The sequence below is a fragment of the Pieris napi genome, chromosome 18 (genome assembly GCF_905475465.1).
Source record: "Pieris napi chromosome 18, ilPieNapi1.2, whole genome shotgun sequence".
NCBI lineage: Eukaryota > Metazoa > Arthropoda > Insecta > Lepidoptera > Pieridae > Pieris > Pieris napi.
The window spans coordinates 6,822,988-6,846,873 of NC_062251.1; the positions used below are offsets into that span (position 1 = coordinate 6,822,988).

General features: G+C 35.4%; 2 protein-coding genes across 2 annotated transcripts; one reads left to right on the plus strand and one right to left on the minus strand.

Annotated features, from left to right (window-relative positions):
* Positions 1–706: 706 nt before the first annotated feature.
* LOC125058632 (segment polarity protein dishevelled homolog DVL-3) lies at positions 707–14,894 on the minus strand. Its single transcript, XM_047662751.1, has 9 exons — positions 13,796–14,894; positions 11,884–12,055; positions 11,150–11,335; positions 10,438–10,583; positions 9,578–9,735; positions 8,490–8,591; positions 2,551–2,633; positions 1,764–1,902; positions 707–898 (listed from the first exon to the last, which is right to left on the minus strand). The coding sequence occupies exons 1-8, from the start codon at positions 14,672–14,674 to the stop codon at positions 1,766–1,768; spliced, it is 1,863 nt and encodes a 620-aa protein (XP_047518707.1). The 5' UTR covers positions 14,675–14,894; the 3' UTR covers positions 707–898; positions 1,764–1,765.
* Positions 14,895–15,036: 142 nt separating this feature from the next.
* LOC125058644 lies at positions 15,037–23,115 on the plus strand. Its single transcript, XM_047662765.1, has 5 exons — positions 15,037–15,267; positions 15,457–15,545; positions 15,920–16,044; positions 22,158–22,243; positions 22,969–23,115. The coding sequence occupies exons 1-5, from the start codon at positions 15,198–15,200 to the stop codon at positions 23,094–23,096; spliced, it is 498 nt and encodes a 165-aa protein (XP_047518721.1). The 5' UTR covers positions 15,037–15,197; the 3' UTR covers positions 23,097–23,115.
* Positions 23,116–23,886: the final 771 nt, after the last annotated feature.

Genomic DNA, 23,886 nt, shown 5'->3' on the forward strand with positions numbered 1-23,886 from the left:
TCTTATTGGTGATATAAGTTTTTGGGAAGTAAGGAATTAATGAAGATAACTATTTTTTCAAATTTTAAATTACATCTATCGTTTTATTCACACTTTTGATGATAAATTTCGGGTGTAAAATGACAAGTTTACTTATTCGACTATGATATACATTTTTCTTCATACATTCACGGAATGACTGGCAGCGCTCGAGATGAGACGGGAGATCGGTCCGTCTCTCTCTCGTTATACCTGCGATCGCGCTCGTGAGGTTTTGGTGTGACACAAGTTTCTGAACATGTCACCCGACTAAAACGATTTTAAAGACGTTATCACGTCAAAAACAAAACCCCCTCTTGAAAATGCCATCTATTGACTAATTTGGAACTACTTTTCTTAGCTGTCAGAAAAATGCCTCATTCTGAGAGCTATCATTTTTTGACATGTCACAAAGGTGGCAATTCTTTTTGGCCGGCCTTTAGTTAATGCATGCATTTTATTAAGTGCGGTGCTCCGGTGAAAAACTAGCTTTGTTTTCGAGAATATGTGAACAAAAATTATGAAATGGAAATTTACTTTGAAAGCAAATGTGTTCAATTTGTATAACCTCCATTTTTATTTATTATATTTGCAATGTATATGAAATATCGGTGAAAAAATTAGCAAAAATTAGTAAAAAACGTAAAAAAGTACCAGCAATTAATACAGAAATATTAATAATCAAAATAAATATATCATATCAATCTAATAAAATAAACATAATTTTTTTTTTGTCAGATTTGTGTACCAATGTGGGTATATATAAAAAAAATGGCAATAATATCGGTGGTACCACCGCATGATTATATTATTATTACTCTTACACTACGTTAATACAAGACTATCTTATTTGGCAGTAGCGGACTCTTACAACTTTGTCCTGAAAAAAGAAAACATGAAAAATTACTTAAGTAGGTATTTTCAATTAAAATAAAAGATAAATTGTTTAATAGCCTGACTGATTTTGGGGGGAAATTTTAATTATATTGTAATAAAATTTTTCTATATAAAAAGTTCTAGAAACTTTTAAATTTGACCGTGTCCATTCAAAAGGGAATGTGCTAAGAGACTGTTAGGGTGCGTACAGACTATGTAACATATTATATAACTTGTGTTTTATAACACATCCACATTATATAACCTTGTTATTCAACATTATAACATAAAACTACTACTGTACACATTAGAATAACAATCTTATATATCCATTTTAAATAACAATACATATCAATAACATGTTATTATAACATTCAGTGTCCACATTATCTGAAACATGTTGTATAGCAATGTTGTATAACATGTATAAAGTCTGTACGCACCTTTAGAATCAGCCGACCCGGTCTAGATTAGTAAAAGTGTAATTTAAAAATGGAATGTGTGCTGAGACAACTATTATTTAAAAATCGAACACTGTTATAGAGTTAAGTATAAATTACAGTAATTTAAAATTGGAATATTTTATAAATGAGGTCACTAACCTTTAGCACAGCCAAAAATAGAATTTTGATTTAAAAATGGAACGTGTATTAAGACTTGTACTTGCCTATAGTAAAATTTAAAAATAGAACACTCCCTGAGTAAATTACAAAATCACAGTGCATGTGTATTCATAATTGGAATATTCTAAAAATGAGGTCACTAACCTTAGCACGGACTCATTATTAGGGTTAAATTTAGTACAAGTGTAATTCAAAAATAAAACACAGTACTAGTGTAATTATAGTTGGAATATTGAGGTGACTAACCGTTATAGGAACAGCACGGGCCTGTCGTGCGCCCGGTCGGATCCGCTGGAGTGCGAGCGCCGCGTGCCCCCGCCCCCGCCCCCCTCCACCACGCTCGTCCCAGACCCGCTTGACGACTTCGCCTCGCCCTCACGGCTCGCTGCAGAATTTATTAAATATTAATAATATATTATAATTAATAAATTATTTATTAAATTTATTAATACTCTATGGATATTTGGGCACACTTTTTGATTGTTTTCATGTAAGGAATACAAATATTCTGTATGAATATACACAAAGTTATTGATACATTTTTCATTTATACATTTATTTCACTTGAAGTCACATATTTTAACACGAGAAAGGGAAGAAATAAAAAAACGACGGGTTGCATTCCGGGAGTGCCGGCAGAAGTGAAAACTTGAATATTAACGTTATGCAATTTTGTTATTTTGGAATGGTTAGGGAATAATTTTGCACGAATTGCTTTAATTATCAGTATAAAAGTGCTATCATTTATGTGGTAGAATACAATATTTATTTATTGCGCTATAGTACACAATATGACAATTTATATTGAAATACGTCGCGCCAGCTGTCTACTCTCCATCCGTCTTACGAATTTTCGATCAGGTCACGTGTCCTGACGCGAGTTTAACATTTTTTTACCCATTGCAAAAAAAGTGTACAACGTCACTAAAGAAGTTTTCACTTCAAAAAATATAGTTTTGCTTCCAAGTCTACAGTTTAATTGCTAATTATAAGTTCCTGGGTTCGAATCTCGGTATTTTCATAGTATACATACCAGCTGGTTCCTTCGCTGTGAGATGATCAGACCCAGCGCTGGAGCCTCCACTACCAGACAGAACACTTTCTTCGCGGTTGTAGCTGAAATAATGAATACATATTAAAATAGTTACATTTAAAAAATACATTAATTTCAATCCACGTTAGGGAGCGTTCAAGTATTACGTCACGCAATTTTTGGAGATTATTAACCCCCCATGGAGAATATATACTGGCAATGGATGGCTTGATAGATCTGTGTAGTGAGAATGAAAGGATGTTCAACTCCTTAGTAAACAGTCAAACATCAGACTGTAAAACAGATATGTCGGGTTGTTCACAGCCAGCTGTTTCTCTGGAGTCGTTGCCACCTGTGACTCATTCTGCGGAGTTGTGTAATAGCCTCACAAGTACTTCCTTCGCCACACATGTAAACCTGAATGTTAAATCTAATGTAATAAACAAAAATCAAATAATGATATTTAGCGATGAAATGGGCAAAAACATATCTCATAAGTTATACCAAAATTTAGGTTCTCAGGTCATAAATTGTTGTATGCCTGGAGCTTCCTATAAACAAATATTAGATAAAATAGTAAGTAATAGTTATTGCCCATCCACAACTATTGTACTTTTAATTGGGAGAAGAGGTAATGTAACAGTAAATATGTTAATCAGTTATTTTGAAAAGTTATCAAAACTTAATGTAAATAAAGTTGTCTTATTTGCTTTTCCTTATGGAAAAGGTATGTCACAGACCGAAAACAATGCTAGGTACAGATGCAATAATAAAATTCATACAATGACACTGTATAATAAACAATTTGAATTTATTGACACTAATGTCATCATTAGTTATAATTACTTTTTGACAAAAGATAACTATTATCTTTGTAATTATTATATTGGACAAGTAGCAAATTCGCTATCATATTGTATTTTGAACGAAGCCAAATGTTTGGCTAACCAATCTGCTCCTATTGAGCAGATAGATAATAGTACCTTTTCTCAAGATACCTTGGAATTTGTTCCAAGTAATTATTTAAATTAGATTTTAAGACAAAAGAGGTGATCTCTGGCAATAGTTCTAGTCATAGTTGTTTATTAGGAGATCCATCAAACTCCTTAAATGTCAATAATAAAATCAATAATAAGCATATTTTAAATTTAGTACATCAGAATATTCAGGGTTTGATGGGTAAAGAATTGGAGTTGGAGTTGTTCATGAACTGTAATAACATTGATATCTTATGTATTACTGAACATTGGTTAAAGGACCACCAGTTCATGTTTAGCTTCAACAATCATCTGGTAGCCAGCCCGTTCAGCAGAGTTAATTTAATACGTGGAGGCTCTTTAATTATTGCTCGGAATAATCTTAAATTTAAAGAACGTACCGACATAGTGAGCCTGTCTGTTGAGCGAGTTGCTGAGATAGCATGTATTGAGCTTGAGCAGTTCATTGTATTGAGTGTATACAGGCCCCCTAGTACTTTATACGATACTTTTGAAAAAATCCTAGAAGATGTATTAATAAAAATATCTAATACTAATAAAACAGTTGCCGTCTGTGGAGACTTTAATATTAACTTATTAGATAAATCTAGTATTGTTAATAGATTTTTAATCTTATTGAAATCATATAATTTATATAATATTTTCCTTGAGCCAACTAGAATAACTGCCACCAGTGCCACTTGTATTGACAATGTTTTTACAAATGTGAAGCCAACTTTCTATTCAATTATTAATCTGTTAGATTCAGATCACTGTGGCCAGTTGGTTTCATTTACTAAAGACATTGTTAAAGCAAATCGAAAAAATGTTAATTTTGTTCCAGTAACCAGTTATCGTTTAGAACTTTTTAAAAATAATTTAAATGAAAAACTGCCTGGTTTGCCTTATCACCATGACCCTGACCAAGCTTACTCTTCATTATTTAACATGATTAATTCTCAGTTTAAGAAAGTTTTTACATCTAGATCAGTTTCTGTTAGTGATCGAGTTTTGTTTAGTGACTGGGCAACACCAGGTATTTTTAAAAGCAGAATAAGATTATTTGAATTATATAATGAAAGGAACCATGATCATAGTGAAAGGTTTAGGGAGTATGTTAAAAATTACTCTAAGACTTTTAAGAGAGCCTGCGCTGCCGCAAAATCTTTACACATTAAAAACAAAATACGATCTTCTGCAAACAAAATTAAAACTACTTGGAATATTATTAATTCTGAAATAGGAAGAACCACAGTTAAGAATAATGATTTTCATCTTAAAATTAATGATATAGATGTTAGGGCGGATTTGGAGGTGGCAACCGAGTTTGAATCTTTTTTCACTAATATTCCTGTATTAACAACTCAAACTTTGTTGTCGTCTTCCGGCTCCGCATACAACATACTTAAAGACTGTGTCGCAGAATGTGGGACAAGTTTTGAATTTACAGTTGTTAGTGCTAAGGACATTCTAGATGCATTTAAAGATTTGGAAGTAAAAAAGTCCACCGATCTTTGGGGGTTGTCAGTTCAAATAATATCCTCAATAATTGAATGTATTTCCCCATTTCTGGCAATTGTGTTCAACTCTTGTGTCGCATCTGGTGTGTTTCCGGACTTAATGAAGTTAAGCAAGGTGATTCCACTCTTCAAATCTGGTAGTACAACCGATCCTACGAATTTTCGCCCTATCTCAATTTTGCCTACACTGAGCAAAATTTTTGAGAAAATAATTTTAAAGCAAATGCTAAAGCATTTTAACAGACAGAATCTTTTTCACTCCAAACAATTTGGATTTACTAAGGGTCGGTCTACTGCTGATGCAGGTGTGGAACTACTCAAAAATGTATTCGAGGCTTGGGAGAATTCACAGGATGCTTTAGGCATATTCTGTGACTTGTCCAAAGCTTTTGACTGTGTTTGCCATGACACACTTATCAAGAAACTACACCACTATGGCATTAGAAATAAGGCTCTTAGACTTCTCAGTTCATATTTAGACAATAGAATACAAAGTGTAGATATTAATGGCAAAAAATCAAAAGGATCTGTGGTAACTATGGGTGTTCCGCAGGGTTCAATTCTAGGTCCTTTCTTATTCCTTATCTATATCAATGATTTACCTTTTTGTGTAAGGGATGATCACAAAATCCTATTATTTGCGGATGACACTTCGCTTGTTTTTAAAGTTAAGCGTCAACTTGAAAATTTTGACCAAGTTAATTTGGCACTATCTAAGGTTGTCCATTGGTTTAATGTTAATAATCTGCTTTTGAACTCAAGTAAAACTAAATTAATAAAATTTTCTACGCCTAATGTGAGGCAGTTAAGCACCAATGTACAACTGAATGGAGTAGAGTTGGACCCTGTTGAGTCAACTGTTTTTCTTGGCATTACTGTTGACGCTAAACTACAGTGGGGCCCACACATTAACAAATTGTCTGGAAGGCTCAGTTCAGCTGCTTATGCTGTAAGGAAAATTAGACAAATTACTGATGTGGATACTGCCAGAATTGTTTATTTCAGTTATTTTCATAGCTTGATGACGTACGGCATTCTCCTTTGGGGAAACTGTGCGGATATTAATACAATCTTCTTATTACAAAAAAGGGCTGTCCGCGCTATATATAACTTAGGTCCTAGAGTTTCTCTCCGAGAGAAATTCAAAGAGATAAACATTCTGACTGTAACTTCACAATATATTTTTGAAAATTTACTTTATGTTTACAAAAACGAACCGGATTTTGTCAAATTGTCTGATCTTCACTCCCGAAATACTAGGAACAAAAATAATTTAACAGTTCATGCTACTCGCCTTCATAGAATAAGCAACTCGTTCATGGGTCAATGTATACGCTTTTACAATAAACTTCCTATGGATGTTCGTAAACTTCCCCTTAAGAAATTTAAATTTTTTATTAAATCAAAATTATTAACTAAAGGATATTACAGGATATCCGATTATTTAAATGATAGAAACGCCTGGGATTGAGCTGCTCGCTTATACAGCTATCCCTTGTGTTTTTTTAAGCTGTCTTTCACTTCTTTTTTTTTTTTTTGCATGTTGTACATATTTACAATCTGACATGTCTTGTGCTTTTGCATATGCATTTTATTTTATTCTATTGACATGTTTGTGCTTAGTGCATATTCATTTTTTTACATTTTTTTTTTTTTTTCTATATTACTGACATGTTTTGTGCTTAGTGCATATTCATTTTTTCTTTTTCTACAATACTGACATGTTTTGTGCTTTTGCATACAATATTTTACACTTTGACATGCCAAGTGAATAATGTTTATATTTCGATTATATTTTTCAATTTCATTATTTTTTCCTTGCTTTAAGGTACACCTTAAAAATACATTTTGTATCCATTGTAAGTGTAAACATTATGCGGGTATATCATAAACTCTTTTGCTTGATTTATAATTTGATACATTTTAGTCTATAGTTATTTTGGGCTGGCGATCTGAGTGAGTTGTTGCCCCACATATTTTTATGGTGCCACTGGCGGTATTGTTGTGTACCGGGTTGTGCAGCTCCCTTAAAAATGGTTGAGCTGCATGAGCTATTCGGGGCATGCTAGTCGTCTGCTGGCACAGGCTTGCTCAGATCGATCTGGTTCTTTCTTCCAAAGACCAGTCCAGTAAATACTCTGCATTTGTTTACACCAATTTATTAATTTATTATTGTATTATCTGGACTATAAAAGAGACTAAGACCCCCGAGTTTGTTTCGACATTTCTTCTCAGGGCAGTCAGTTAGGAAATGTCGACTTCATCTAGTTTAGGATGACATTGTAAAAGTGATTTATATAGTCCTACTTGCAAGAATAAACTATTTCATTTCATTTCCCCCCCCCCCATGTAACGCGCCGTAACGTTTTTCTGTACCCAAGTATAGTAAACGTTTCGTGACCACCTAGTGACTCTTTATACCTAAAAGTTATATGTATGGTGTAAAGTAATGGAAAGTCGAAAATAATATTTTAAAATAACGCGTAATTAAATCCCCGCCCCGCATCGTAACGTTATACAAAAGGACCCCCTCCCCCCAAAATTCGTTACGTAATACTTGAACGCTCCCTTATTCAGTAAAAAAAACCGGTTGTCTGTAAAGTCGGTTTACTGACGATAGTTGAACGTGACAACGTCATAAGAAAATACTGATGGAATGGTTGCATTTTTCCAAAGAAAACTTTAATTTTATTTGTTTGATAAGTATTTTGTATGGATATAGAGAAGGAGGTAAATGGAAATCACAATTTAATTGATCAAGTTACATTTATTTGTACGCATAAATACAATTCTGTCAATTTTTTGAAGTTATACTTCTTTAGGCGCGTTATGAAAAACTGATCAGAGTGAAATTTTACGATGCGCGCGCACCGTGACACAAAATTGACAGAATGAAGTTGCCCAAGGAAGATGCTACGGCATTGGACATAATTTAAAAACAACATTCGAATAATAATAGAATTTATGTTACACTTAATGTAAGAGAATAATAATACTTATTTATTACTTTTTCAAATGTAAACTTAACTTTATTGACTATAATGACTCCTTTTCCAGTCTTTGATTATTTAATTGTAATTAATTATTTGCATGCAATCAAAAACTATTTTTAATAATGCCAAAGAAGTATAACTTCTTACGCGCGTACATAAGTACACGCACCCTTTTTTAACGAATAAACGCTGCCGAACGCAGAGGCCTATTGTGCCTCTCTGTCGCTCGTTCCGCGCTCTCTCTTGCACTTCAAGCTTTAAATGGAACGCCTCAGAGCGAGGTAACGCTGCCACATGTTTTTTCATGCGTGCAGCCGGCTCCATCGAATTATAAGACGTTGTCACGTCAAAAAAAATTGAATATGTTTAAGTATTGACGGCGGACGTCGAGGTGATACGGATGGAACTTCTTATTCTACCTCGACTGTATTGGATGATGAAATACATACCCATAAATGGTGTGTTCGCTGGTGACGCATGAGCTGTACTTGAATGGTATTGGTTGGTATCCGTACGATCCAGCATACGCCATATATCCGGGACCCATCATACTGAAAAAGTTTTTTTTAATATTACATATTATTATATTAAGAAATTATTGGACCCCCCCCCCATGTAACGCGCCGTAACATTTTTCTGTACCCAATAGTAAAACGTTTCGTGACCACCTAGAATATAAATAAAATATTTCTAAAATATAAATAAAACCAATAAAATATTTCCTTAAGTGACCTAATAAAAAAATAACAAATATATTAATATACGAACAATATATCGAATTAACTTTAATTACTGGAGCACCGAACTTAATAAAATGGATACATTCACTTACAAATAAAATGTTTTTTTTTAAAGACAATTCACACCAATTGACCTAGTCCCATGCTAATGTTATGGGTACTAGACAACGGATATACATACATATTATAGATAGATAGACATATAAATACATATTTAAACACCCAAGACCTAAGCACAACACCAAATGCTCATCACATCGATGTTCGTCTCAGCCGGGGATCGAACCCATGGATTCGCAGTCAGGGGTATTAACCTCTAGACCAATGAGTCGTCGTTTCGTATAGACTCAGATGTTCAGACTCAGTTATTTATTTATAAGGGTGTTACAGACCATGTAACATATTATATAACTTGTGTCTTATAACACGTCCACATTATGTAACCTTGTTATTCAACATTATAACATAAAACAATACTGTACACATTAGAATAACAATGCAATATAACAATGTTATATAACCATTTTAAATAACAAAAGAAAAACAAAAAAACGTAGATGCTGGGTTAACATGTTATTACAACATGTTTTATAACATTCAGTGTCCACATTACCTGAAACATGTTGTATAGCAATGTTGTATAACATGTTATGTTATATAGTCTGTACGCACCTTTAGATTCCGTCTAACATTTTACATTTTGACTTCAGAATCTAACCACAAACAGATCAAAAACAAAAGACAACCACAAACCGGTCTGCTTTTGTTTCGTAAATTTGAACACCCTGTATACATACTTGGGGTTAGGCAGCGGCGCCAGCGTGTCACTTGCCAGACTATCAGCGTCCGGCTGCCTCAAGCGTAGCGCCGCCATATCAGCGCACAACTCACCCGCCACGTAGTAACATTGCTCGCTGAATGTTATCTTGTTTACTGTATGGCGAATAAAGCCGGCCTGAAATTACATCAATATTTCAAATAACCTAACATTAGTTAAGTTACATATATCTTTTAGTTAATTATAAGTGCAATCAAATGTCACCAATCATCACACACTTGAAGCCAAAATTTAATATATAAAATTCTCGTGACACAATGTTCGTTCTCATACTCCTCCGAAACGGCTCGACCGATTCTTATGAAATTATGCATTCAGTAAGTCTGAGAATCGGCTGTACAAATTTGAATTTGGAATTCCTTACCAAAGAGGAGAACATCGTGATTAAAGTACGAAATACGCCAATTTCATATGTAAGGACCTAATATATAACAGTCTTGTTTACGATAATGTCCAATAATAGAGTGTGACTTAGTAAATCTAAGTCTAACTCTTCAATTTTTATTTTTTATAGAACGGGGGGCAAACGGGCAGGAGGCTCTGATGTTAAGTGATACCGCCGCCCATGGACACTCAATGCCAGAGGGGTCGCGATTGCGTTGCCGGCCTTTTAAGAATTGGTACGCTCTTTTCTTGAAGGACCCTAAGTCGAATTGGTTCGGAAATACTTTAGTGTTTAGTTAAGTTAGTTTTTAGTGAATCTAATTCAATCAGTTTTATGTTAGTTATAATAATAATAAAATAATTAATATAATAATTTAATTAGTTTTAACTTTAAGCCAGTTTTTATATGTATTTGAGCCTGTAAAAAAAATATACCTTAAGCATATGCGAAGCATATTTCCTTGCATCCCGACGATCGGTGATACCAGCAACATGCTGCAAAATCCACTCTACCACATCGGCTCCAATAAATGCATTTGGAATTGTGATCTTCAACCACATACGGTCACGGATTTCGAGGCCTGCAAGTAATTTTTTTTTTAATTTAAAATTTAACATTCAACTGTTATTATGATTAAATTTGTAATGGCATAGATCTAGTTCGTTCGTTCCATTCAATCGAACGATTGATTCAATTTCAATCTGAAAGGTTCCGGATTGTAAAACAACTTCGGTTCAAACTTCAGAGCGAACAAAACAAATATATAAATAATTTACTTAATAAATCAATAGCTCTTTCGTTAATAATCACGCAAAATAGCTCATTAAACTGAAGTAGAAGAAGATTTTTTTTTGTATTACTTAGAATTTCCTAAATTTATCAAAAAATTATTTCGTGACACAAAGGTCCCTTCCAGCTGATTCCATTCCTTTCAGATGTTAGCTCTTCTTGTCCAAGTTGTGCCTCCTATTCTCTTTATATCATCTGCCCATCTCTTGCTCTGTCTTCCACTTTTCCTTATTTCTCTTTTCTTTTGTCCATTTCAACCTGCTATCTCTCATCCTGTGCGGTCCAGAGCCATTTCAATTGATCTTATCTCTTCTGCCTGGAAGAGATTTTGATCCCCTAATATGAACATCTTCTTACCTGAATCCGGCCTGAGCATAGCTCTAACCACCAGCGCCATGTCCATGCCCACGGACAGCTGTGGTTCATGCGCTGGAATGGAGCCCGCGTCAGATGCCCGCTCGGGTATGGTGGGCGCCGGCAAGGTGGATAACGGAGGTGGCGGGTATGCTTCGCGTAAGGCTTGGGTATGCGCTACCCACGCACCTGGAAAGACATACAACATTATTAACTTGATGTTCTAGTGTCTTTACGAATTTTCTAGTATTATGTATACACTATAGGTGGGTAAAAGTTAATACGTTTATGTACTATTATTGTCCTTTCCTTACTTTTGCTGACAAGAGGGGCGGGGGGGGGGGGGGGGAATAAATTGCAGCAAATCGGCTTACGTAATTCTTGAACGGCCCCTTTTCTCAGACTATGCATTAGCATTCAAGTATTACGTAACGAATTTTGGGGGGAAGGGTGTCCTTTTGTAAAACGTTACGATGCGGGGCGGGGATTGAATTACGCGTTATTGTTAATATTATTTTGACTTTCCAGTACTTTACACCACATAATGGTAACTTTTAGGTATAAAGAGTGACTGGGTGGTCATGAAACGTTTCACTATTTGGTACAGAAAAACGTTACGTTACTTGGGGGGGGGGGGGGGCTCATAAACTCAAAAAATTGCGTGACGTAATACTTGCACGCTCCCTAAACCAACGACAATATTTGTAATGTAGTGATGATTAAATGGCACAGGATACCTGGATCTATGGGTCTCACAGGCTCAGTCCTGGGAATGGTGAAATAGCCCTTCGGGTTGGGATCCCAGCATTTCGCTACCACCAGTTTAATTGGGCCAGGCTTCTGCACCACCTCACGTAGAACTCGAACCGCTTCATCATTGGTCATATCTTCGAAGTTCACGTCGTTCACCTGAAATGTGAAATTCACGTAAAAAAAGAAGATTTTGATTATCATCTAGGCTTATAGTTTCACCAAGTTTTTTCAAGATTGAAGTTCAATTGTAATTTTAGTATATAGCTTTTTGTTTGCCTACGATAATTGTTCCAATTCTTAAAAGGCCGGCAACGCACTCGCGAGCCTCCTGGCAATGAGAGTGTCCATGAGCGGCGGTATCACTTAACATCAGTTGAGCCTCCTGCCCGTTTGCCCCCTGTTCTATAAAAATTAAAAAAAAAAATTGTCTAATTTTTTTAGCCAAATTCAATAAAAGATGTTTCCATTTACATATATTATCACAGTTGTATTTATATGTATATTAATTGTTATTTCCCATGCTATCAAATATAAATCTCATCCTTTATCAAAATCAGCATTGAATTACACATTAGAGTGCCTGTAATGTGAATGTTTATATTATACATAAACAATTCAATGGGAGTTCACATGAAACAAAGATATAACTAATTTGAGTCTAAATAACCATGTCTTAAATACAAGGTCACAAATCAAACAATAAAATATATTTTTATGACAGATTAAATATACAGGTGTCCCATTTAATAGAAGGGATAGAAGCAAGATTAGGTACTGAATCAATCATGGTCAATTTTGTTTCTACAAACTGGCTTTTATAAAGATGTTAAAATAAACCAGAAAAACTAACACAGGAAGGGAGTACCTAAGTGGTGTGAAATGACAAACCAAATAAATACCCTTTAACATGCTGCTGATTCTCCACAATGAGGTTCTGCAAACCCTGGCAGTACACCCACGGATTTCCCTACCCATAATATGTACAATATTACTAATACAGAAGAAAAAGCCGCCAAATTCTTCAGATATATTTATTTTATTTAGGTAACCAATAAGACATAGTTATGTTTCCCTAATTTATTTAAAATCATAATTGTGGTGGGTAAAATTAGACTCTTAAGTACTACTTTTTTTATATAAGTATTAGTGATAAGCCTTGTGCACTCATCATCAATTTTTTAATCAAAGATCTGCCATCTATATTAATCAATAGTCAGTAAGTGAAGGCACAAATTTAGATTTGAAATAATTTTTTAGTTGTTTATCAAGAGATAAGCTCAAAGGGGAGCTTCATGTGTAAATTACACAAAGCATCAATCATGATGTCAATCTTTATCAATAAGATTGTAGATTGTTTTTTTTTATTATCTTATAATCTATAACTTTTAAGTCATATACATATTTATAGCATATGTATGTGATATCTCCACATAAGATGTAACTTCCCTATGACACTCATGATACCCATTATTTTCAATATAGACCAAATAAATTCCAGCTGACATTTATAAAACATACTAAGACTGAAGTCAAGTTTTACAAATGCTATATAACATATATCTAAAGTGAATTCTTGCTCAAGGAATTCTTTTCGGAATTAGAATTTACAGTGAACGCTAAGTTTGATTAAATTTTTACAATAATCACTTAACTTACAATAACTAAGTAATGGACACCTAATGGTTGTGTAATTAATGGTGGAGTCACAGTTGGTGCTAAGTCTTGTTCCTGATTCTAAGCTTAATTATAACTAGCAAAACTTTTGAATAGTGACACACTATTAAGATTTACTACAGATAGTTGATGAAAGCTTGTATTGTTCAAAATTCTTTTATTAAAGTGAGGGAGAGTATCATGTAAGTAAACAAGTAATAAATAAAATATATGGAAATTTACCTGTAAAATCATATCACCAGGCTCAATTCTGCCATCCAAAGCCACAGCACCACCCTTCATAATACTTCCAACATAAATCCCACCATCTCCACCTTTATTTGACTGCCCAACAATTGAAATTCCCAGAAAGTTCACTGTATCCATATTCAAAGTCACTGTTATAATATGCATGGACATTGTGGAATCTGTTATAGATGAGTAGGAAGATGTTCTTGACATAACCTGTGGTCGTTTCCTTCTCCTTTGAGGACGTTTCCGTGAGCTAACCTGGAGATGAGAGACACTAGAACATTCTGTCAATGCTCGATCTACTGAAGCATTTGTATGTCGACCTGTAGTTGTTGTAATCTCAGATTGACTATCAAATAGACTAGTGGAGTCCAGATCAGAGCTGAGCACAGAGGCCGTCTCGTATTCCAGACCATGGTTGTATTTCGAATGACCATTGATTCTCAGACCTCTGTACTTGTATTTGTCACAAGATGCCCTGTGTCCAGGTCTCGAGCTTATAGTGCTATCCGTATCAGTACAAGTATCTCTAGTGATAGGTGCTGCTGGAGCCCCTGGAGTCTGCTTCGTTTTACCAGCATTACTGTCAGTGCACTGAGATGCACCGTCAGATGGATTGGAACCCTCAGCTGAAACTAACCACGACACTACACGACCATTAAAACACGGAAGATGCGCGTTATCATCAACAATTTCTTCTTTAACCACACCAAAGTCATCGTCCATAGATTTGAAGAAAAATTTGTAGTTTGGTCTGTTTAACTGGTTTTTAAAGTCCAGCAAAGTCACTTTTTCTGGTGATATAGGTATTTTGACGAGATACGGCGTCTCTTCGTCATCTATGTAATAAATCACTTTCGTTTCCTCCATTTTACTGCATTTATTATTGAATTCTAACAACACCCTACGATCTATAAATATCAGCCGCCATCACAAAAATGGCTGCGTTAGTTTCCAACTTTCCTAATCCTTATGCGGCGCTAGTATCAATACTTAAATTTTAAAAAAAGGTTAAATAATTTTATATGTGACTACTTATTATTTTTACAAAATTTAATTTATAAAATAAAAAAAAATTTAAAGCTTAATAAAGACTTTTAGAAATTAAGTGAAAAACCGGTACGGGATTAAGGATACCGGTCATTATTTTTTCAAGGCACGTTGGCACTTGACATCTGGCACTTGGCTTAAAAAGTTATATTAAGATTGACGTTTGGAAGTATTACTAATTACACTTAATATTTGAATTTCCAAAAACGTTATGTACATTGTTTACTGTTTAGTTTGAAAAGCTTTCTACGGTATCATTATTCATTAATACATACTGAACTTTTATTCAAATTTCAAAAGAAATAAGGCATATTATTTAATTGTTTAATACAAAACCAAAACAATGTCTCACAATTTAAAGTGGCTCGATAATATTAAAATGGAATTTGAGGCAGTTTGCCACGAATTAGATGGTGAGTTAGTGTTAGCTTTCAATAGGATTCTAAATTAAACAATTATTTCTGCAATACTCTTGCTTTTTTTATAGACTGCCGTTAATGTAATTATCGCCAGTTCAGAATTGTATATTTTAAAGGATATCTTACTTCATTACTGTTAATTATCTCTGTTACCATTTGAAATAAAATTATTCTACATTACAGAGGCTATAGATCGTGATAAAACACGGAGAGAATTTTCTAAAAAACAAACTGCATTGGAATCCCAAATACAACAGGAGAGCAAATTAAATGTATGTCCTATTATATAAAAATGCCACAAAATTATTAATTTTACCGGTTTTGCTTATTCTAGTCTATAATCAATGAGCAAGATTGAGATGCAAGACAAATGTGCTAGCTAAATCCAAATTCCCATATGTTTAAATACAGTACATTATTGAGGTCTTGTTAATGAAAAAAAAAATCTTGCTTATATGGAAGAAACATAATTGTTTTTGGTACAATAAGTAAAGAAGGTTTACTTTCCTTGCGCATGAAAAATTATAATAAGCATAGGTGTGTCTGCTCCATTGAGGGTTTATAGAATTGTTGATTTCTGTAAATCTTAGTGTATTTTAGTCCAACCAAACTTCTAGGGAAAAGAAAGATAATAATAGTTTTTTAGGAGGATCTAAAGAACCAATTAGCAGACTTGACTAGGCGCTCTGATGATGTGGACAAAGTGTGTAATTTGATAAAAACCCGTCTCAATATTGCTGACAGTGACAAAAACAAACTGGAAACTGCGAGGTTATCCTTTTTTCTTATTATTTTATATATTAACTAGCCGATCCGGCAAACGTCGTTTTGCCATGTATATCATTTATAATAAAAAAATAGGGGTTGATCGTAGAGGGTTGAAAATTAGGGGTTGTATGTATTTTTTAATTCTGTAACATAAAAAAAATAAAAAATAAAATTTTATCTATAAATAAAAAAATAAAAATTAGGGGTGGACTACCCTTAACATCTGGCGGGCTGATTTGTGAATCTAAACCATTCCCAGATCCCCTTGAACACACACAAAAAATTTCATCAAAATCGGTCCAGTCGTTTAGGAGGAGTTCGGTCGCATACACACGCACACAAGAAATATATATATATTAAGATAAAGACAGTTATTGGAGGTTTCTTTATAAATATATATTTATTTTTTTGGATTTATTTATTTATCACCTTTTTTGATATATCTTTTCCACATGTCCTAGCCATTTGTCTCAGGTAGGTCAGTGCTTATACAGATGGTTATAAGAAACTAGATTGGCATAGACATGTAACTTGGTCAAGCCTGATGATGCGCTATATTGCTTGATTATTATAGTTAGTTGTATATTACTTTAAATATTACACATACATACTTATATACTTAACAACAAGCACACACTCACTCATACACACACACACACACAGCACACATACACAGACAAAAACCCATGCATAGAATAAGTTCAGAGAAACTATGAGAGTTACATTTTATTTTTTACTGGCTTTGCTTCTTAGCTGGGTTTTGTTTTGTATTCTTTTCTAACAACTGTCTCAATATTGTACATATAAATAAGGGAAGTAGCGAGTCAACCACAACACAAGTGTCTCTGACTACTTACGGGGGCTGTCTCAACGAATGTATTTAATGTAAAATTTGAGACACAATAAACATTTTTGAAGTGAAACTTCTTTATCGGGGTTGGAAAAAAATTTAGTGTAACATTTTTTCGTTACGCGTCACGTTTTTCGGTTACGAGCCATGTTCCTTTTTGAAGTCAAACTTCTTTATCGGCGTTGGAAAAAAATTTACCGTCACATTATTTGTTATTTATTATTTGTTATTCGACTCTTAATATTTTAATGACAATTTTTTTTTTTTTTTTTTTTTTTTAAATAATCATACAATCAGTCTTTGCGACTATAAGTAGATACGTTGAGAGCTTTTTGACGTGTTAGGCGCTCCCAGCGGAGCCTGCCTATTCTTATTTAAACTCAGTCTGTTGGGTTGTCCTGATCAAAAATGTCTCGCCGCTTTTTTAGTCGTCGAGTAGTTTCTGGTATAGTTAGCTGTCCTGCTAGCTGATTGGGGTGCTTTTGAAGTCTTAGTTTGTAGTTATACCCATGTGTGATTATTTCCTCTTTTACCATGGGCATATTAAGAAATTCATGGACTTCTGTAGTTTTGAGAAACCATGGGGTGTTTGATATTTGCTTGAGTATGTAATTTTGAGCTCTTTGTATTATTATTATATTTGAGGCACTAGCAGATCCCCAAAGCTGTATTCCGTATGTCCATATGGGTTTGAGAATGGTTTTGTACAAGAGCAACTTATTGTCAGTGGATAGTTTTGAATTTCGTCCCATTAGCCAGTAGAGACCCTTGTATTTGTGGTTAATTTCGTCTCGCTTTGTTTGAATATGTTTTTTCCAGGTGAGTCTGCGGTCTAAATGCATTCCTAAATATTTGACTGTGTTTTGATGTGGTAATTGGGTGCCATTTAGAGTGACAGGGGGGCAGTCTTCCTTTCGGAGCGTGAAAGTGACGTGCACCGATTTGGACACACTAACTGCAATTCTCCATTTGGCCAACTAGTCTTCTACCTTATTTAAGCCATTTTGTAGAATTTTAGAGGCTAGAATGGGACTTCTGTTGGAGGTAAGTAGAGCCGTGTCATCAGCGAAGGTGGCGATAGTAATCTCTGGGCTCTGTGGTAGGTCGTATGTATACAGTGTGTACAGGACGGGTCCGAGGACTGAGCCCTGTGGCACACCTGCGCAAATTTCGTAAAAACCGGATGTGCTGGCACCTTCTTCAACTTGGAATAGTCTGTTAGACAGGTACGATTGTAGAATCCTATAGAATGTGTGTGGCAATAAGGATTTTATTTTAAACAAAAGACCCTTATGCCACACTTTGTCAAAGGCTTGTTGTACGTCTAGAAATGCAGATGAGCAGTATTCTCTCCTCTCGAGGGAGTTTCTTATTTTTCTACATACTCTGTGGACTTGTTCTGTTGTTGCATGTTCTTGCCTAAAGCCAAACTGATGGTCTGGTATGATATGCTTTTCTTTTATTATGTCCAGCATTCTGTGTAGTAGCGATTTTTCAAATAATTTGGACATTATAGGCAGCAGACTAATGGGTCTATATGAAGTTATTTCGTGAATCGGTTTTCCAGGTTTGTGGATCATAGTGACTTGTGATACCTTCCATAAGTCTGGGTAGTACCCAGCTCTTAGGATTGCATTAAACAGCATTGTAAGGTACACTATCACTTTGCGTGGTGATTCTTCGAGGACCTTTTTGTCTATTAAGTCATAGCCCGGCGCTTTATTATTGTCCATAGATTTGATATTGCGATTAATTTCCCGTGGTCTCACTAGTTTTAACGGTAGATCAAGTTGCAGGTCTTGGTCAATGATTAGTTCGATATCCGATTCATCTATATTAGGCCTGGGGTCATTCGGTTTGAATACATGACTGAGATGATTGGCAAAAACTTCAGCTTTTTCTCGTTCCGTTCTAATCCACTGCCCGTTCTGCGTTCGTAGTGGTGGCTTTTGGTGTAGTGGTCGAGCTAGGTTTTTGCAGGCTCTCCAGAGCGAGTAATCGGTTGCTTTTGTTGATGTCAATCCTTCCAGGTGTTTACTCAAGGCTGCTTCGTTAGCTTCGGATATTAGGGATTTTAAATCACGTATCGCTTTATTAAGCGCCGTTTTGTCATATGTCAGTCTACTAGTGTGCCATATTCGACGTAGCCTTCGTTTTTCTAATATTTTTTGTCGTATGGTGTCCGAGTAGGTCTTACTCTGTGGCAGACGAGCAGTGATTTCGGGCGTGGACATCCAGCAGCTTTCTTGGATCACTTCGGTTAGTAAGCGAGTTGCGTGATCAATGTCTGCTTCACTTTTTAAGGCAATTTTTAGGTCTAGTCTGTCATGGACCAGTTCTCGATATGAGTTCCAATCAGTTCGTTTATTGTACAATTTAAGGCTGTGTTCTTTGCTCAAGGCAGTTATTCCAATAGTCAATATAACTGGAACATGGTTTGTACTCGAGTCTAAACAAGTTTGTATTTGGTAAGAAAGTCTAGACAGGCCTTTCATGACGAAAAAGTCTATGACGTCCGGAAGCCTGTTTGAGTCAGTCGGCCAGTTGGTCGGGTCCGTCGTTGAAATCACTGTCAGATTGTTGTTATCTATACTTTTCTTAAGCTCTCTGCCTCTTGTTGTCGTTAGCCTAGAGGCCCAATGAACATGCTTGGCATTCCAATCACCTCCTGCTATGAATCGCTGCCCCAGTGATATAAAAAGCTCTTCAAAATGTTCTTCTTTTATAGTGTGCTTGGGGGGGCAATAGATGGCGGATACATTAAACGTACCGTTTCTATCTATAACTGCAACCGTTGTAGCTTGTATGTAGGGTTTCTGAAACTGTGGTTGTTCATAATGTTTGATGTTTGATCTTATAATTATAGCTGCTCCTGCATGTGCAGTTCCGTCGGGATGGTTTGTAGCATAAATATTAAAATTACGTAATGTGACTCTGTTATTTTCTGTAAGGTGAGATTCAGACACTAATAATATGTCAATGTTGTGTGTGTGTAGTAGTACTTCTACTTCTTCTAGATTAGGCAATAGCCCATCTGGGTTCCAGGTAGCTATCTTTAGGGAAGTCATTTGGACATTTTCGTGACTAATGTTGTAATTAAATTGATTAAAGTGCTCATTTGTTGTAAGATATGATCAAACTTTTCAGCTTGTTTGACTAACATTTCTTCAATTGTAGGTTTTGGTGTATTATAAGTATTCTGGTTAGATCCTATCACATCGGCGTAGCTTGATCGATAATTTCCGTGGTTAGGTATTTCTTTGTTCCTAGATAAGTGTTGTGGTTGTGATAGTGACTGGGAGTTTTTGTCACCAATAGGTTTATTATTTTCTAACTGTGGTAGTGTGTTCATCTCAGGTGCCATCTGTTTAGAGCTGCGTTGTCGTTCCGGATTATTATTATTTATCCTTGATGCGCGGGTATACTGCCTTTTAGATTTTCTCGATAGGATTTCTACATATACTTCACAGCCTTTAAAGTTCGCTGGATGGGCACCGAGGCACAAGGCGCATTTTGCTGGAGTACTTCGATCAGGCTTTGGACAGTCTGCTGTTCTATGTGCTTGCGCGCATTTCACGCAGCGATAGGGCCTCATACAGTAATTTTTAGAGTGACCATATTGCTGACATCTTTGGCATTGGACTATGGAGTTCCTTTTACGTGGTTCCTCTATAACGACCGATTGGTGGTTTATGTACTTTATACCTTTTATCTCTTTGTTGCTCGGACTTTGTTCTAGGGTTGCAAAAAATGTAGATGTAGGTTTCTTTTCAGGTCCATACTTTGCATTTATTATTTCTCCTATCACTACGTTTCCCGTGTCTTCCAGTGCTTCTTTTATTTTAAGGATAGGAGTTGAATAATGTAGGTTTTTGATAACCACTCTATACGGTTTTTTGTCTTTCCTGTTAAATGTATGTCCGATCAGTCTTTTTTCACGGATAAGGTCTATTATGTTTTTGTAAACCTCCACGTTGGCGCAATTTATGCGCAGCTGGTTTTGGTTTATTATTTTGTAGACGAAGTCGGTTTTGTTTACGGCACACTCCAGGAGTTCGGTAAGTTTGGCTAGGTCTTCAATACCATATAGGATTATAGGCGGAGGTTTAGATATCTTTTTAGTTTGTTCTACATCATTATTTGCTTCCTGATCTACTGGAAGGGCGCTGAATTGATTGGAAACTGGTATCCTATCTGGAGATGGTGAGGAAACTTTTTTCCTTTTGGCGTTCCTTAGTGTCGGTGCTCTCTGCCAGTTAGGAGGATTCTGTTTGTCTATGTAAGTGTCTTTAGAATTTGTCTGCACTCTATTCAATAGAGCTGTCGGGCTTTGGATGTTAACATCTGCTACTGAACTTAGAGATGAGCTTCTTGGTCGAGCCAGAAATAGGCTAGGATGAAAGGCTTGCTGAACTAGCTTTTTATCCTTCACATTAGGACCAGTAGCATTAACTGGTAAGGGGGCCTGGGTTCCCACCCTCTTACAGGTTTCTTCTGCGAGTGTATCTTTGTTTAGCAAAACTTTGTCCCCCCCAGAATACGTGGGACAGCCTGAGCAAGGCTCAGAGAGGGATTCTCCGGCTACACCGGTACCCTCCTGGGGTATACTGTTTTTAGGTTTTGCTTCCATTTTTTTTTTGTGATTTTCTGTCAGGGTTGTCTTCCCTTAGTCAGTTGGTTCGGTTAAGGCGCCGAAGACTCGCCTTCGTTCTTCATACTTTGCTACTGCGATCTCGAGGTATTTGCGAATGGAGCTCGTAGCAGATCACAGCATTGCCCGGAGGAGACGGCCCACAAGGTAGAACTAGTGTGGGCCCATCTATGTACCACTGCGATAGTACAGAGATGGCGTGGACGTGTATGAAGAACTTTCGGTGCGCGCCTGATAGCCTAGCTCCATTGCCTAGGCGTGCGCTTCGGTATGCTTAGCTTTTTATAGGAGCATATTCCCTGACATAGATTATGCCCCACTAAGACCAACACCGACCCCCCCCATGACAATTAAATTCATTAAATTCCTAACATATCTTCCTTTTTCCGTCCCTCTAAGTATCGGAAATCTAAACTTTTACATTTGTATAAATATGAACAACACTTCAAGATTAGTTTGCCACTGAAGTTTCACTTCTGACATGTATACTTTGTACACACACACTTTTTTCATTTTATTAATTTTGCTTGTTTTATATCAAAAAGCATAACATAATATACCAAAGTTTGTTAGATTTGACTATTTTAATTGTAGCTATTTTTTTATTCTTTGCAGGGAACAGTATCTTCTAGCAAAGGAATTGACTGGTATAAGATTAGACTTTGAATACTGTGCAAAACATCCTAATAAGGCAAAGGGCTGTATCCTTTTATTAAAATTTACGGATAAGAAAAGGTTGAATAATGTGTTTCTTAAAGTAGAACTACAAAATATATGCAGGGGTGTCTTTTGGGCAACTAGTGGCAACGGGACAAGGAGTTAGTAATATCCTGGTGTGAATTTCATTGCTGGAAAAACAATAATAGTTTCTGTTTAGCAGGATTCTATTCTATAAAAAGTTAGCTCCTCTTTTTTCTCAATTAGACAAAGCACAATTACTGGTTTCCTGGCGCATCCCTTGCTTTCTAATCTAATGACATGGGAGATTATTTAGTCATAGTCGTAGAATAGTGACGGATCTGACAAATAGTAAACTTTACAGGGCAGCCATTTCAAAATAATATAATCATGTTAGTTTTTGTCATAACTATTTTAATTCATATTCTGTTATTATGAAAATTGGCATACAAGCAAACAAAAGGGTTTGTTTTAAAAACAAAATAAATATAATCACATTAAATTACATTTTTTCAAGAAAAATCACATGTTTCTATCAAATCCATTTATCCATTACCGACTGATTAATTTGAAATTTAAAACACATGGCTTTTCTTTCGATGTAGTTGTAATATTTAGTCAGTGTAGTATCCAAATATGATAAAAAGTGGATTTTGGATTTTTTTCAAATCCGACATTGTTCTATGATCATGTCGATTTCTTCCGGCATACAATTAGAACTGCAATTATTTCCTTAATATAAAATCAGATATAAAGAATCAACAAAAGCATTTGCTAGAATCATTTGAAATGGATATCAACAGCGATGCCCTATGGGACCTAGTGGCTAATATATTTGTCACCGGGGATGAGAACTGGCCTCCAAATAATAAATAGAATGCTTATATAATAAATATACTTGAGTTTTATTTATGTTTAGATGTGGCGTTGGTCAGTTTCACTGAACCAGGTCAAACGATTCCTTTAGTAGGGTTAGGGTGGTAGGACTCCTTTTTCCGCAATTAGACTCCTAATTGGTCCGTTGTGCTTAAAAGTCCTGGCTAATTTAGCCAGCCTAGCTCCTTCCAGAAGCACAGAAGTCTCCTGGGCATTTCACAGGCTTCCCGGAGCGACCTCACCGTTCCGAGGAGATTCCTTTAGTAATATAGTAGTTAAAATTCTTCCCTTGAAGAAATATAGTTAGCTATTTTTCCATTTATTTATTAAACCCATGATGTTTGAAACTGATGCATTAAATCCTTAATTATTAATAAAATGTTATATAGTATGTAATAGGAGTAAAATTTAATGATGGTCTATGTAAATTTAGGTCTGTGGTAGTTTTATGTATTTCAACTTTCATTAAAATCTATTCAGTAGTTTTGAGTATACGGTGTAAACACCATGTAACCCCCTAAAACATCGAAAGCATTCGGCTTTGTTAGGATTTGCTTTTCTTCCATACAATGATACACTCTACATAGCATTACACCTATCCTCAATAGCGACAATTAAATAATAAAAGTACTTTTTAAGTTGCTGAAATTAGTTAAAATTGCGGAGCTGTGTACGTTATTTTGTCGCTTTATTGTCCTAGCCCGCAGTAAACTATCGGTATCATACGTACCGAACTTTCTAAGAAACAAGTTCTTTTGTATACAAATTGGGATTGCTTAAACGTGCTTTA